We start from the raw sequence: 17,281 nt of genomic DNA, 5'->3' as shown, positions 1-17,281 counted from the left end.
ACTGCTATTGACAGGGTTTCAAGTCACTATTTTCGACAACTCAACATGTGATCACTCATGTTATTTCCTCTGAGATTTTAACTCTGGTCATGGACAATAATCACACTATAGGTTATATTCGGGCACAGAAATTTGCATTGCATGCCAAGGATCCAAATCTCTTGTCACTGAAAACACATTTTGTAGGAAAATCAGTCCTGCTTTGCTGTTATTTGTATAATCTTGCCACTGCCAGTTTTCCACAACCTCAGTTCCTACCAACTCCCTCCTAGTGACTAAGTTTGAATTTCCTAGTGGAGATTTTCACTCAGTCTCTGAAACAGCTAATGATCACTCTTTTCTGTACTTCTCAGAGGCCAGCTGCTGCCATGTCTGGCCAAGCCAACACCATCTCTCTCTCTCTCTGAATGACTACAGCAATCCCACCCCACTTCCTCTGCTGCCTCCCACCACAACACATTCTCATTTCCAGAAAGATCATTTTAAAAAGCAAATTGGATTATGTGGCATCTGTGTAAAAATGGCCTTCTGTGGCTTCCCAGTTCAAGTCCTGAATAATAGTCCTGGACCAGATCTAATCCTTACAGGCCGTTTTCTCTTGTACTGACAGTTTGCAATACTAAAGTCCACTGCCATTTTTCTGGTTCTGTGTCCTGCACCCACATTATTTCCTGGAGCTGACATCTATTCATCTTAGGTCTCTGGATGGACTATTCCTTTACAGCATCCTATTATGTTCTCACTGATATCTATATTCCAAACACTCATCACAATCTGTAATTGGTTATTTATGTGTGTGTGTCTGAGGTAATGACTGCTCAGGTGAAAGGGTCAGTAAGGCAGGGCTATCCAATCTTCTTCCCCACTGCATGTTCAAATCTTACAAAATTGCCTCATCTGTACAGTAGCTTCATTGGTAGAACTCATGTTTAACAGACTAGATGATCAGATTGTCTGCTGGGAATTTACTGTGTTCTATCTTGTTTCCCTTATCAATAATAATTATTTATGATAGTCAAATCTTATGCAAACCATCCAAACAACATACATTACCCTGAAACCTCACAGCCCTAATAAAAGATTCATGTTGAAGCCAGAACTCTATTCAGACTGACCCTAAAGTGCCTCCTCATCTCCACCTGTTTCGTTTCTTCCAGAAAACCTATCTTATACTGATCAAATGTTCTTATTGTCAACAGAAGTCTGCCATGGGGGTGTCACCAAGTGTTACCCTTATTCTTGTTGTGGATATTGAGTACAGTGAGCCTCACATTTAGTCTCTCACCCTAGCATGGAACTGTCTAATTGTAAAGAAAAGTCTCAGTGACTCTGACTCATAAGCTAGTGGAGAAGCATTATTTTTGTAGTGTAGTGACATGCTAACAGTTGTTCATTTGAACTTAGCCCAAAACTCCCATATTTGGGAGGTGACATAAATTATTTGATATAAGACCCAAGGGAGAATATATTTATATATATATATATATATATATATATATGTATATGTATATGTATATGTGTGTGTGTGTGTGTGTGTGTGTGTGTGTGTGTGTGTGTGTGTGCTTGTGGTCATTCCACCCCTACATGCATCCTGCCAAGTGATATTTCTTACTATGGTGATAGCCATAATGAAATATTGGTCATGTTCACAATATGAGACAATGTTTACCAAAGGATTAGCTGATACTTTAAAGTTTGAAGTTTATAATAATCCATTCCCACTTACCACAAATCATGCATGTGGATTAAGCTAATAAGAAGCAACACACTCAACTAGAGAAGGAACTGGGGTAGAGTCCACAAAAGACTCACCATTGTTTAAATTCAAGTATGATAGGAGAGCCTCTATAACAACGCAAGGAAGTGAGTCCGCCAGTGACATCATAACTGTCTCCCCTCATACCCTTGTTTGACGTCTTTACTCTTCCAGATTTATAGGAACATAGAGAGTTCAGAAAAGCGGCTTGCTTCCAAACTGATTAAATTGCGTGTAATAATGTACATGAGAAGGTGAAAGAAATTCTTATCAAGGAGGCTAAAGAGTAAAGTAAATAAAAGCTGAGTCCCAATAAAATACAAAGTATTATTAACTAGAAGGTGTCTTTTTGAGGAGAACTAAACTGTGCTTAATAATCCAAATAATCCATAGCATTCACCTCTCTTTACTTATGACTGCCTTTTACTCTGATTCATTTTAACAGTTTGCTTTTCAACTTTCAGTGTGAGTGATTGTTTTTAACCAATCAAATTAGAATCAAATTTCCAAGGGAAATGCCACAATATAGAACAATATATTCTTTCTGAAATTTAAAATATGAAGCATCTTTCATTGCTGAACTCACTAATTTTATGACCTGCCCCCCATCCCAAAGTGCTTGGGAGAGGATTTATGTTGACTGTATCCCTGAGGCTTATTGTCCATGATGTCATTGCTCATTATTGTGTTTAGTGATTTATTTCTCATATGCTCAACACCAGTTTTGTTTCATTCCTTCCCTTGGAAAAGTGATTCTGCCCTTTAGAACTTCATACATCAGAGTAAACAGTTCTAAGCTCTTCAATGTGGAAAAGTCAAGGCAGTCACTGCTGTGATCTTGCCTGCTCTAGCTATTGGATAGTAGCAACTTGATCCTTGAAACAAAAGACAGAGTTAAGACTAAGGTACATTTAAAGGGACACCATGATTTTGTGTGCTGTGGCATACCTCCTTATTGATATGGCAACTTAACTACTATTTCAGAATTCATCCAACCAGAATAATTGCAAGTATTGCTGGTGTCAGTATATCCTAAGTCTGCTCTATTATTCTTTTTCTAAATAGAAGTCCATTGAAAGGTGGCATAATTTTATGAGTCTCAGGGAGCTGTCAAATTCTTTAATTCCCATATCTATTGTTTTATCTGTATTCAATATGTTGTGCTGCATGATCAATATAGTTCACAGTAGACCAATAAACACTATTCCCCATTATACAAGCACATATGTGTGGATGTGAACACATGCACAAATATTTTGAATAAGAGAATGTTTTCTCTATCTGGTAGCTTTCTTTCTGGATGGGAACTGTCTTAGTTAGGGTTCTATTGCTGTGAACAGACACCATAAACAGTCACCACAGCAACTCTTATAAAAGAAAGCATTTAATTGTGGGTGACTTATAGTTTCGTAAGTTTAGTCCATTACCATCATGGAAGGAAGCACGGTAGCATGCAGGCAGACATGGTGCTGGGGACGGAACTGAGAGTTCTGCATCTCCATCCACAGGCAACATGAAGTGAACTGTGACACTGGGTGTAGCTTGAGCATAAGAGACCTCAAAGCCTGCATTAACAGTGACACACTTTCTCTAGCAAGGCCATACCTACTCCAACGAAGCCGCACCTATTAATAATGCCACTCCCTGTGGTCCAGGCATACAAACACATGAGTCCATGGGGACCATACCTATTCAAATCACTACAGGAGCCATCAGGCTGGAGGACACTACTAAAAATAGAACTGTAAAGAGGAAGAAAGGCATTTCTGTTCCAAACATGGATTCAACAGACTTTGAATTTGGGAATATTTTGTCATAATTCACAAGATCCACTGATTTCTCTTGAAAAAGCATTCTGAAAACATGCCAAGGTCCTTCATATCTCAAATACAAGACTGATGTTATGGTTTTGGTGTGATCTTTCCCTTCCTGGGTTATTTTCAAGAGATGTTTTTGCCGAGTCGATGTTATTTTTCTAATTGCCCAATTTTCTTTTCTCTGTTAAACACTAATTAAAGAATGAGCCCAGAACTGCCACCTTTTGGGAGACAACATTAATCTCTTGCCCTCTGAATATTTTAATGGGGCTAATTTATCCCTATTATCTACTCTCTTCACTACCCCTGCTAAGCATGGAAAATGTTCCTTTTCCCTTCCCACTTCATCCCTCTATTGTCCCCCTGCATCATCTCTCTCATCAGTAGGTTTTACATGACTATGTGGACATCTGTTTTCGCTGTGACCATGGTATCTACAATACTGAAATTTTCATATTTCCTCCTTCTTACTCTCATACTTCTATGATCAATATTGCTTTCTTCTCCCTATCGCTAATTCTCTACATGCCTCTGACCAGCTGATGAATGCATTGATCATCCATCATCTTACCTGAAATAAGTCTCTAGTTCCCAAAAAAAAAGCACTCAAAAAAAAGCCTCAAAAAAAAGCACTTGTCAGGAGACCCCAAATATAAAATTATCATAATTAATTGTTACCACAACCATATAGAATAAAAGATGATGTCAGATAAGCAGAAAAAGGGAGCTCCTACTGTAGTCAAAGGGGCAGAGAAGTCCTCCTGGATTGGCTGAAGTTTATAATGATTGAACCATTAGGGGGAGTAATGGATGGATTCACAGAGTTCATTTGCACATGTAGAAAGTGATTCATTTGCATCACTTCACAGTGATAGTGATTCTCCTCACATCTCCATTCTACAACTCAGCACTACTCCCATTAAAAAAATGTTACACGTTACTTCAAAATATCCCTATTAAAAATAGTACAATAATTAAAATAGAGCAAAGGTCAACTAATTAACCCAGACACAAGCTCTGAAGCAAAGAGCCTGACTTATAAGGCACTACATTAAAAGCTGCCTACAAGATTTGAATTGTTTGCATTGGTTTTTAAGGACCTCTTAAAACATCTCATAAAAGTATGTCACACCCAATAATGATATTATAATGATATTTCTTTGGTTTTATAATATTCTTCACTATTGGATTAGAAAGAGCCAAACCTAAAGGGCCTGATAGTTCTTTGAAGAAATGTGACTTTAACCTTGGGAGGAAAAATGACTCCCTAACACTTGAATAATGAAAAGGAAAACACACAAACCTAATGTAAAAGGCAAATTATCAAATGTTAGCTATGGAGAGAAGTAGACCCAGCAAGTAAGAATAATAGGAGGTCCTCAGCTGTCTAAATGTCTTTCGCTGTTAACTGTGTGCTGAAGAGTACCACCATTGTTATTAATAACAAGGCAGCAAACATCACACAAAGCATGTTTTCATTAAAGAAACCCACATTCTAGAAAGTGAGAAAGTTGGGTCACTAGTGATGGGAAAATAGCCACAGAAGTTAGAGTGAACTGAACTAATCATCTTCTTAGCAGGAATTAATGTCAGCCAACAAGTGCTAGTTTTATGGGTGATTGTTTGTTCTTTTCTGTAAGCTTAGTATCCCTTACAGTTCCCCAGAAAGACAAACTTTCACTACTGAAATTCTTTCTGGATATCCTCAGACACTCCTCACATTGAAGTTGACTCTGTTTCCAATGTGAAAATAGAGGAGTTTGCTCAAAAGGAAGGTGCCTGCGTGAGTTGTGTATGTGTGTGTGCTTTGTGGGTGTGAGATGCAACTGTCTATGGAAGAAGCTGTGGAGTGTGTGCATGTGTGCGTGCGTGCGTGCGTGCGTGCGTGCGTGCGTGCGTGCGTGCGTGTGTGTGTGTGTGTGTGTGTGTGTGTGTGTGTGTGTATGTGTGTTATACGGTCTGTATAAGTATATGGGGAGGGCTTTGTATGTATGGTGTCGGGGGGAGGACTTTCTATGTGTGGTGTGTGTGTAGTATGCTGTATTTTCTTAAAGCTAGAGCTTCTTTTTTTAATTGTCTAAGGAAAAAAGAAATGCTTATTAAAAAATCCAAATTTCTAACACCCTGCATATGAATAATAATTAACACTGGGAGGCTTTTTTTTAACTGATGCACAACAATGCATTTAAAGCATATTTATAAAGTACTTTATTTGGATCAAGTTTCTTTTGATACGGCCTTTCATGTTACAATGAATTATATTGTGTTCACCTTTCTTGTCATGGTAATCCATTTTAAGGGTTTCCTTTTCATACTTACCCTAGCAATCTGACTCACAATTGCTTTTCCCCATAATAATTAGCATATACCTCTTAGTCATACTTAGACCTATTATTTTCCTTCTCAAAGCATGGATGAATGTTAGACCTGAAGACTCACCACTGTACCATCACAAAGAAAAACATGAACTCTTCAGAAGCAGATACGTGTTTTTGGAAAGTGACTGTGAAGCCAACCCTGATCTGCATAACCATTGTTGTTTTCCACACCCTGGAGACTCTTTGTTCCTGTGCATAGTCTAAATGGGGAGAGACATTCATACTATTGAAAGATGTGAAGCCTGTGCCTGACTGTGAACTACACATACTATGTGACTGTTGAAAATATATTTGTGACATCTTATCACATTTGACGTTGTTTAATGAAAGGTTATCTGTTTTCAAATTCAAATATTTGATGTGCTTTCATAGTGAAACAAGAGAAATATAAAGCAATGTATGCTAATTGGGCGAGAATAGTGTAAGTAAACAGAGAAAGGGTTTCTATACAAATTGGGTTTGGGAAGAAGCTGTGCTGGTTATGTCTGTTTCTCATTGTTATACTGGGACTTATATTCCATTCTCACCTAAGCAGCACACCTCCTCCAAAGAGCTCACCCTGGGTGGTGGTTTGAATACTCTTAAACATCCATAGCATTTCCACCCGAAGTCACTCTGACAAGCCAATTTGTTTTCTATTAATCCCCTATGAACCATGCATTGTTGAACATCTCTAAATGTTGGGTTTATTCTTTTTGGCCATCAGATTCAGAATCTGGTTTGAAAAAAGGCTTGGGTCTTCTCTCTAAGTGCATCCTCGGTACTGATGATGAGTATTTAGGACAGGTAGGGTTGGCATCTGAAGGATCCTATGTTCTAGATCAGGAAGTTTCATGATCTGACTTGTATTCCACTATTATTTCAGTGGATTTTGTAATAATCTACTTAGTTTTGAAGCCCAGTTTTACCTCCTGTTGAGTAAGGACTTAGAAAAAAAATTATAATTGACTATCCTAAAATGACCTTGTAACATGGATAAGGGAATAGTTTAATACACCATAATCCACCAAAACAAGTTGTAGTATTCACTGTTTCATTGCAAAGAGATTTACTAAAGGGTGAGTTCTGTTGATAAGAAGGGGAAGAGATTGAGTCAAGAATGAGAGCCAGAAAAACTGAGACATGATTGTGATGGCTCCATAGAAGCTAGCCATGCCCATGGATTTTATTTATTTATTTATTTATTTATTTATTTATTTATTTATTTATTTTGTCTTTTTTTTTTTTTTTTTTAAACCAAGAAATGGGGGTTCATGTTTCAGGTCAAGATGAGATCAGATTTAATGTGCTTTAAATATGTAAAAGGAGTAGTATATGGTGGAGAAATCAGGGAGTCAGGGAAGACCACATAGTAGTGATCTAGTGGGGAGATGGGAAGTGTTTGGAACAAGGCCTGTGTTCTTACTGATGAGCAAACACGGAATTGTGAGTAGTGGCGAAGAAGCAGAATTTTTATGAGTTGGAAACTAAGTGATGTGGACAATGCAGAAGTTGGAAGGAGATACTGAGTTTGGTCTGGGACAAGTTGAACTGGAGGGCATGTTGATAGATGTTATAAAAAGGTGTGATATATAGAAACAAGGAGGTGTGGAACTGTAAAATTTGTATATGAGAAAGAAGACTTCCCAAAAAAAGAGGAGAATCTGGAGGATAGGACTCTGAGAAAGAGAAGGATTTTAAAAAGAAAACTCAGAAAGAATAGCAAGGCATCTAAAAGAACTTGGCTGGAGTTGCAGGCAAAAAGATATTGTCAGTGCTGCCACTCAAAGAGAGCACAGATCAGTAAGAACTGAAGTCATCAGGAATGTGTGTGGATCTGCATAAACAGCTGGGAGAAAACTCAAGTGTGTTTCCAGAAAATATCTGCTACCTACCTCTACACTAGGGTATCTGCAATGACTTTATATACAGAATTATAATTCTGTAAACACACAAGTGTCAGTCAATCTACTCCTTTTTCTACCAAAAGCATCATGACTTCTATACAAAACCAATTAACTTCAACATCCCCCCCCACCTCTTTTTTTTTTTTTCTAAAACAAAAGTCTTTAAAATTGATTTACCGGCCCTGTGGTGGTGGCACATGCCTTTAATCCCAGCACTCGGGAGGAAGAGCCAGGCAGAGCCAGGCAGATCTCTGTGAGTTCGAGGCCAGCCTGGGCTAACAAGTGAGTTCCAGGAAAGGCACAAAGCTACACAGAGAAACCTTGTCCTGAAAAACCAAAATAATAAATAAATAAATAAATAAATAAATAAATAAATAAATAAAATTAATTAATTTACCAAGTCCAGTCAGGGGCTGAAAAGATGGCTCAGCCATTAAAAGTGCTTGCTGCTCTAGCAGATGAATTGAATTAGTTCCCACTGTGTTGTAACTCCAGCTGCAGGGGACCTGCTGCCCTCTTCTGGCTTCCCTGGGCACCTGCATGCACATGCATATACACATGGACTCAAGGACACTCATACATGCAGATAAACAAATAATAAAATATATCTTTTAAAAAACAAACCACTTTGGTCACACACAATTGCAAAGTATAGATGCATTTGTAGATAGATAATGACAGATATATGTATGTATATATATGTATATATATATATATATATATATTAGATGGCAGATGATAAGTAGGTAAATTGTTGATAGACAGGTAGACTGGGGAATAGGTACATAGATATATACAAATAGGCAGACAGACAATACCTATCAAATGTTTGTAGTAAGCAAGTTTTACTGCTAACATTTATAATGAAGGCAGCTGTCATAACAAATGTATTGATGGAATCCCAGCTTCCAGCTGAATACGTTCCCAGAACGACACCTTGCATGAGAGGTTCACTTGAGGTAAACCAGACCATGTTTGAGGGACAGAGTTTTTTACTTCCTAAAAATAATAGTGCAAACATAAGTTCTGCACGCCTGTATCTAGGCCCAGAAGCCCTTTAGGCTCAAGCTGGAGGTGCTGTTCTTGAGCATCTGAGCCTTAGGCATAACTACTTATTTTTCTCTTCACGCAACTTTGGTGATATCTCTAAATAATTTTAACAGATCTATAGTGTTGAATAAAGATTTTGTCCATCTGCATGATCTAACATTCTAATTAATAGGACATCAATTTCGACAATGAAAGTCCTTTTCTAATACCTTGTGCAAAGCTCCTGATATTGATTGACATGTGTTTAGGAGGACTTTTCAGTGGCCTTTTGTGGGAAATAATTTTGATTGCCTCTGTGTCCATCAATAGGAATTAAATTAAAGAATATTCTAACTTTATTATTCTCTTTACTGAAGATAATATTAAGCTACAAAGCTAACAGTGAGGAGGAAAGTAACCATAGATGACATCATGACACACAAACATCTTTGTGATGAATGAAAATGTCATTTAGAGACAAAATCTGTTTCCCTTAAATCTAGCCTTTGGGGGGAATTTTTATTTTGCTGTAAGTTTGGGAGTTCTTGGTAGAGTAAAAATTCAGAATTTATTCTCATTTGAGTCTCTTCTTAATAGTCTAGATTCTCATACTAATGTCCAACATAAAAACAGCATGCAACTGGGTGTAGCAGCACATACCTTTAGTCCCAGCAGAGGCAAGTAGGTCTCTGTGAGTTTGAGGCCAGCCTGATGGACATAATAAGTTCTACGCCAGTCAAGGCTATATAGAGAGAGTATCTCAAAATAACAGAAAACAAAGCAGCATGCTTCAGCACACCACCACAGCTGTTTAGTAAGATGTGTTCTGCCACTCTACTACAACTGAAATCTTTTCACCAGTTTCTTTAACTAACAATTTTGCTAAAGCTGTGCAGGATCAGAAAATAAAGAAGAAGAAGAAGAAGAAGAAGAAGAAGAAGAAGAAGAAGAAGAAGAAGAAGAAGAAGAAGAAGAAGAAGAAGAAGAAGAAGAAAATAAACAGAAAGCCAGAGCACTAACACTGCCATTTATTTTTTTATGTAATTATTGGTTCCTGGTTTTGAAACGATTGGTGGTGTATTACATAACAGCACAGCAGAAACAATGTAGCTGAGAAAAATGAATGTCCACAGAAATTGTGTCTCCAGCAGGTGTTACCTGCTTGGTGTGTTACAGATGAGAAATTTACTATGCCCGCATGAGAATAAACATTCTTAAATACATGTTTTATTGCAGCATCCTAACCATATCTGTTGTTTTATTTTATGCATGTATAGGAGAGGTGGTAATGTGGATGCCACAGCACAGGTGTAAAGGTTAAAGGACAGCTTGGAAACGTTGGTTCTCTTCCCTCCATCATGTGTCTTGAGGGATGGAACTCAAATCTCCATGCTTTGCAGCAAGCACCTTCATCTGCTGAACCATCTCACCAGTCCCTGTTCTACAGTTTTTAAATAGTTCCTAATAAATATATATCTCCATCATATGAGAAGTCATATATATATATATATATATATATATATATATATATATATATATATACTTTATTTTTTTCTCTATTGCCCATTCCCTTGTTTGCATGTGTTATGTACATGAACATATGTATTTTTTTCATATATGTGGATGCATATTAGTTTTTTATTATTTTTCTTGGACTTTATAGTTTATTAATTCTATTAATGCCCATCTTATTATTAATAGCACAGGTAATAAAATGTCACAATGCATTCCATTAGCATCCTTTGAATCAGAACCCGAATTTGCTGGGCTGGAGTTTTTGGTATGCACATTTCACCATTGTAAATTAACTTTACATTAATAAGCTAGTATGATTTACTTTTTCTTTATTTTTGTCTCAATTGTATTTTTGAATCAAAATAAAATAAGATAAAACAAAAACCATCACCTCAAAGTTGGACAAAAGAAACCAACAGAAGGAAAAGAGCCACAAGAGAAGGTCCAAGAATCAGAGACCCTTTCATTCACCTATTGAGGAGTCCCATAAAAGTACTAAGCTACTGTATATATGCAGAGAACCTAGTGCATACCTGTGTAGGTCCTGTGATTGCTGCTTCAAATTTCATGAGTTAGTAGGAACTTTGCTCAGTTGATTTAGAGATCCTTGTCCTCTATCTCCTCTGACCCCACACTCTTTCTGCCTCCTCTTCCTTGGGGTTCCCTGATCTCTGAGGGGAGGGATTTGATGGTGACATCTCATTTAGAGCTGTATGTTCCAAGATCTCTCTCCTACCATAATGTCTCTCTTTATTTCTTCCCATCTGCTGCAGGGGGGAAGCCGATCTGGTGATGGCTAAATAAAACACCAATCTATGAGCATAATATCATTAGGGGATCATTTTATTGTTACCATTTATCGTTGTTGTTTAGAACAGTAGTATTTCATTATAACCCAGGCCTCTGAGCTATCTAGTCTATGGCTGAGCACTATTAGGTATGAGTTCCCTCTTGTGGAGTGGGCATCAAGTCGAATCATATTGGTTGGTTACTTCCACAATCTTTGTGCCACCATTGCCCTAGCAAATTTTGCCAGCAGGACAGAGTGTAAATCAAAGGGTTTGTACATGGTTTGGTGTTTCTGTTTGTCTTTTGGTAGCCTGACAAGTACCTTCCTGTACCAAAGACATTAGAAATAGGGGTGAAGTTTCTATGTGGGCACCAGCTCTACCTCTGCATGTTCAATGATTGGTAGAGGTGTTGTCTTCAGCAATGGGGCATGGCTGTCAGTGTGTGGAGAGCAACCTACTGTCTTTGCAATAGCCTGGGGTGTTTGGGGATTCCCATGGGACCCCTTTGGCCAAAAAACTCAATTGGATATAACCCAGTCCTGGTACAGGAAGCTTCAAATGATGACAAGAGATGGCCAGTTTGGGCTCCATGTCCCTCATTATTTGGAGACTTCATTAGGATAACCTGCATATATTTTATGAAGTTTACATTACACTGCTATCACCTACCACCCCTTAAATGCTCCTCAAGTATAGCTGTCTCTCCCTACATCCCCTCCCTCAGCCCCCTGCCCCCTTCCCATCCCAACCTGCCTCGCCAACCAGGGTCCCAGTCTACTCATAAAATCTATCCCATTTCCTCCTCCCAGGGAGGGCTATATATGTTCCCCTGCAGTCTCTTCCTCTACACCTAAGCTCTCTGAATCTACAGGTTGTAGCTTGGTTATTATTTATTTAGTGGCTAATATCAACATATAAGTGAATACATACCATGTTTATCTTTCTGAGTCTGGCTTACCTCACTTGGGATGATTTTTTTCTAATTCTACCCTTTTTACTGCAAATTTTATGATGTCATTTTTTAAAGCTGCATAATACTCCATTGTGTAAATGTACCACATTTTCTTTATCCATTTTTTGTTAAGGGACATCTATATTATTTGCAATTTCTGACTATTATGAATATAGCAGCAATGAACATGTTTGATCAAGTGGTAGACACATTTGTATTCTTACATATACAGATGTGGGAATGTGCATGTAGGGCCTGAGGTTGATGTCAGAAATCACCCTCAATCCATCCCATCATTCTTTCATCTTATTCATTGAGGCAATATCTGCCAAACAAAACCAGAGCTCACCAGCGTGGCCTGTCTTGCTAACCAGCTTGCTTTATGGATGCTCTGTCTCTGCCTTCCCAGGTGAGAATTAAAGATGAACCAACATACCTACCCAGCATGTAAAGTGACTTCTGGGTATCCTCACTCCACTTCTCACACTTGTGTGGCAAGTACTTTCACCACTGATTAGTGTCACCCACCCCAGATTTCATTTTTTCATGAAAAATAGTTATAGTTTTCCATCTGATATTTAATTCAAACCACTATTTCCAGTACCATTCCAATGCATTCTTTTTGCACTATAACTTCTTAAATAATAAGGTTTTTTTTCAAGTAAATTATAATTAAGAAGAAAAAAAGACAAGGAATTAAATGAAATAAATATCTTTCCCCAAATGTATATGTTGCAGCTCTAATGTGGTATGATAGCAACAGAAGATGGGATGTGGAGGGTAGTGATGCCATAAGGGGAGCCCTTGTGAGTGAGATCACTGCTCTTAAAAAAAGCCATAGAACCAGGTCACTATATTCTGCCATGTGATGGCTAAGAGAGAAGATAGTTACAGTTCAATACAAAGCTCCCATCAGAACTCATCCCTTTTCCACTCTTGATCATGGTTTTACAGCATCTGGAATTTTCTGTTGTTTGTTAACTATCTAGTCTGTGGTACTTTCTTAGAGCATCTCTGACTTGGACTAAGAATAGTCAGCAAAGCCTTCATAGACATCATGGCAGACACATTCTGGCTTAGCCTGAGCAATTCTATTTCTTAGTGATTTTACAAAATGATAATGACCTATCTAGTTTTTATGTAGCTTTGGAAACAAACCAAACAACATTATCTAACATATATAAATATCTAAGTATCCAAAGCTAGATTAGTATTCTGGAATGTTCATTTTGCATGAGTCTTCAAAGCCATAACTCTGCTCATTTCAGTAATCTACCATCTTAGGGACAAAAGACCCCTCTGGCTGAGTGCCCATCTGTGACACAAGGCCAGTGCAATCCTACAAATTGCCTAACCTCTCTACACATAGGCTTGGTCACCTGTAAACTGTACATAATGTGTGCCTTGCAAAGAATTAAATAACAGACTAAAATTGAAAGACTTTTCCCAATCCCTGACCTGTTCAGTGGCTCAGAAAGCCAATGGCCTTAAAGAAATGTTCCTTGCTCACTCACTAAGCCAAGCTGTACTCTGGGAAAGGGTTGACTTTTATGGCTGCTGGCATGAGGCTGTATTATGTGTTCATGACCTGTCCTAATTTGTCCTTTCAAAGTGTTTGCATTTGCCCTGTGACTTCATCCAGAGTAAAATAATTTTCTAAATATGAATGTTCCCACATGACACCAATTATCCAGAGGTTGTTTCTTTTCTTTGCCTTATTTTGGAATAAGTTCAAAGGAAGGTATATTCAGGGACTAACACTGTGAGAAATCCTCTCTCAAGCCTACCCATCCCACAGGTTCTGCCCACAGTGAGATGAACTGCTTTGGACTTTGGTATAAAAAAAGGAAAGAAATAAAAAAGAAAGAAAGAAATGCTGTGGGTATCTGCTTAGACCACTTTGTAGGAAGAGACTAAGGGAACAGGAAGAAACAGGTGCTCAATGAACAGGATGGCAGGGGTTCTTTCCATGCCTGGAGGCAGTTGGGCTGTTAGGAAATCCTGTGCTAATTGACAGTGATTTGAGAATTAATGAAAAGACTGGACAAGCTATATTTAAAAAGACTGCCTAGGGCACACCTGTGACCGTGAATCAACATATTGAAAAGAGAATAGGAAGGTTGTACAACAAAGTAGTTGGAAGAGTTTGGCTAAGTACTTTCCTTACCCTGTCTTAGGTTCAGTTCTCTCAACTGGAAAATGAGGAGAGTCACAGTATTTATTCTCAGGAATGGAGTGAATTCAGAAGACATAAAACATGTAAATCTCTTAGCCCAATGTCTGACCCACAGTACAAACTCAATAAGGCTGTTAGTATTCATGTTGCCTTGCTTTAGTTCTTTCACTTTCTCTCCATTTGGCAAGGTGAAATATGTTTAAGAGTATTTAGAGTCATTGAATTGGTACTATAATTTCTGTAACACTTAGAATCACCTAAGATACAGGATAATACTTATCAGGAGAAATATTTAATTGTGTAATTTTGTAATGGGTGGTTACACCCATTGAAACTTCCATTTTACATGTCAAATCATAGGCTAATGGTGAAATATGATCACCAGTGTACACTGCTCTTAGCTTACCTGGCTATGGTGATAATTCTTAACAGAAATCATAAAATCCATTTTCAGGAAGTAAAAAGAGGGAAAATAGGATTTAACCTTTTTTGGTCTTCTATTACAGTATAATTTTGAGCTCATACTCTACATTTAAGTTTAATAATTCTTAGAATATACTTTGCTTAGTGTCCCACTGTATTTCCAGGACTCTTTCTGTTACAGATCTGGCAGAAATGAAGATGTTCTAAAGAGACACTTGTCTGTCTTTCAATCTACCAGACAATTGAAACAATGACTCAATAAAATGTGAATTTCCCCCAACAATCTCATGCTGGGAGAAGAAAAAGGCCCCTGACAGAGGGGAACTTGTCTCACTGAAAAGAGATTTCACATAAATCTGTCAACTTGTCAGGCCAAGTCATTGGCAGAACACACCAAGTCCAGGACTGCTTAGATATGCAAATATTTGGCCCTCTATTTGAATTTTAATCTCACTTCAGGACCCTGGCGGTTGACTTGATAGATTCACTTGTTGTCCTCTTCACCAATATGGTCACAGTGAATAAATCTCATTCTTATGTTTCCCACTATTAATGTGATAATTTTAATTGGTTTGCTGAGGATGGGTGAATGAATCTGCTTTAGGGTACCAGCTCTGAGCCCAAGCTTGATAACATTCCCGGTGAAAAAGTTTTTAGCATCATCTATTTAGTTCAACCAAGTTAGGGAGAACATACTGAGAATGAGTCACTGTTAGACATTTATTATTCATATCTCCTCATTTGATTCTGCCCATTGAATCTTTATGATTATTTAGGCAAGGAGCAAGATTTTTATTTGGGGTAATGTGTACTATCTAACATGAATTCCTACTTCTCTAGGTCAAAGCTACAAATTAATCAACTGTTTACACAAAAACACAGCACTTATCTCAAAAGAACTAAGAGGCAGCTTATTCTGAAACCAAATTTGAGTAATTATGGCCTGGGAACATATATTTTGGTCTCCCCAATTGCAATGGTCCAATGTGGGAGTGATTTCATAGAGATTTTATAGTACCAGAACAGTGAAGGCAACAACTTCAGGTATTTTTAAGATACATTGGTCGAAAAATCAACTACAGGCCTCAACTATGCTATCTGATAGCATTCTTAGCCCTTCTATTGGTAAAGAATAAGATTTCACTAAGCTAATGCATGCCAAGGGTTGTTGTCTGTTTCTCAGAATGCTGTGTTCAGTTTTATCTTCTAGTTACAGGATGCTAGATCTGACACAGAAGTAGGCAAGGAATATTACATGGTAGGCTCATGATTGCCTGAGATAAATTAAAATTAGGGTCTGACGTTGCAACATTCCTACCTCTCTATGTTCTCTGAAGTTGTAATCAGTCTATTACCCTTTGTACACATAGTTTCTTCCTAGGGATTTTTACTCACCCTGCCCACCTGCCCATCATTCAGTTATATTCATTGCAGTGTAATGTTAAGTCCTGTGTTTTCTTAACCTCTCCTGTTCCAAAGTTTAATACTGAGAGCCCGGGAGTCAAAGCCGCTTGTCAACGCAGTCCTGTCCCGCAGTCCTCTGCCTTTTCTTTTTCTTTCAACATGACAGATGCCGCTGTATCCTTCGCTAAGGACTTCTTGGCAGGTGCAGCGGCCGTGGCCATCTCCAAGACGGTGGTAGCGCCCGTCCAGCGGGTCAAGCTGCTGCTGCAGGTGCAGCATGCCAGCAAGCAAATCAAGGCAGATAAGCAATACAAGGGCATTATAGACTGCGTGGTTCATATCCCCAAGGAACAGGGAGTCCTGTCCTTCTGGCGTGGTAACCTGGCCAATGTCATCAGATACTTCCCCACCCAGGCTCTCAACTTTGCCTTCAAAGATAAATACAAGCACATCTTTTTGGGTAGTGTGGACAAGAGGACCCAGTTTTGGCGCTATTTTGCTGGGAACCTGGCATCAGGTGGTGCCGCTGGGGCCACATCCTTGTACTTTTTGTACCCTCTTAATTTTGCCCGTACCCATCCAGCAGCTGATGTGGGCAAAGCTGGAGCTGAAAGGGAATTCAAAAGCCTTGGTGACTGCCTGGTTAAGATCTACAAATATGATGGGATTAAGGGCCTGTATCAAGGCTTTAATGTGTCAGTACAGGGCATTATCATCTACCGAGCTGCCTACTTTGGCATCTTTGACACTGCAAAGGGAATGCTTCCAGATCCCAAGAATACTCACATATTCATCAGCTGGATGATTGCACAGTCTGTCACTGCTGTTGCTGGCCTGACTTCCTATCCCTTTGAATAGGAAGAAGCAAAGTGCTAGAGAGGCGCACAGAGGTCAACAAAGTAACCCCACAATAGACTACTGGCAATGAAAGAAAGCCCGAACTTACCTGCTCCGGTGATAGGATGGCCAAACACCCTAATTGTCGTGCTAGAAACCCCATCCAATGACTGAGGGAACCAGATGCAGAGATCCACGGCCAGGCCCCAGGTGGAGCTCCAGGAGTCCAATTGGTGAGAAAGAGGAGGGTTTGTATGAATGAGAATTGTTGAGATCAAGGTTGGATAAAGCACAAGGACAAATAACCAAAAGAATGG

At 38.6% G+C, this 17,281-nt stretch overlaps 2 protein-coding genes across 2 annotated transcripts in view; both read left to right on the top strand.

Annotated features, from left to right (window-relative positions):
• The window catches only part of Ctnna2 (catenin alpha 2), a 1,102,240-nt gene that overhangs the window by 622,966 nt on the left and 461,993 nt on the right, over positions 1-17,281 (top strand).
• LOC114694445 (ADP/ATP translocase 2-like) lies at positions 12,193-17,157 on the top strand. The gene has a single exon (XM_037204348.1). It carries the CDS (start codon positions 16,287-16,289, stop codon positions 16,983-16,985), a length of 699 nt encoding a protein of 232 aa, XP_037060243.1. The 5' UTR covers positions 12,193-16,286; the 3' UTR covers positions 16,986-17,157.

Source organism: Peromyscus leucopus, chromosome 3, assembly GCF_004664715.2.
Source record: "Peromyscus leucopus breed LL Stock chromosome 3, UCI_PerLeu_2.1, whole genome shotgun sequence".
NCBI classification, from domain to species: domain Eukaryota; kingdom Metazoa; phylum Chordata; class Mammalia; order Rodentia; family Cricetidae; genus Peromyscus; species Peromyscus leucopus.
The sequence above is the reverse complement of the archived record's forward strand: the minus strand, read 5'-3'. Positions and strand labels throughout refer to the sequence as shown.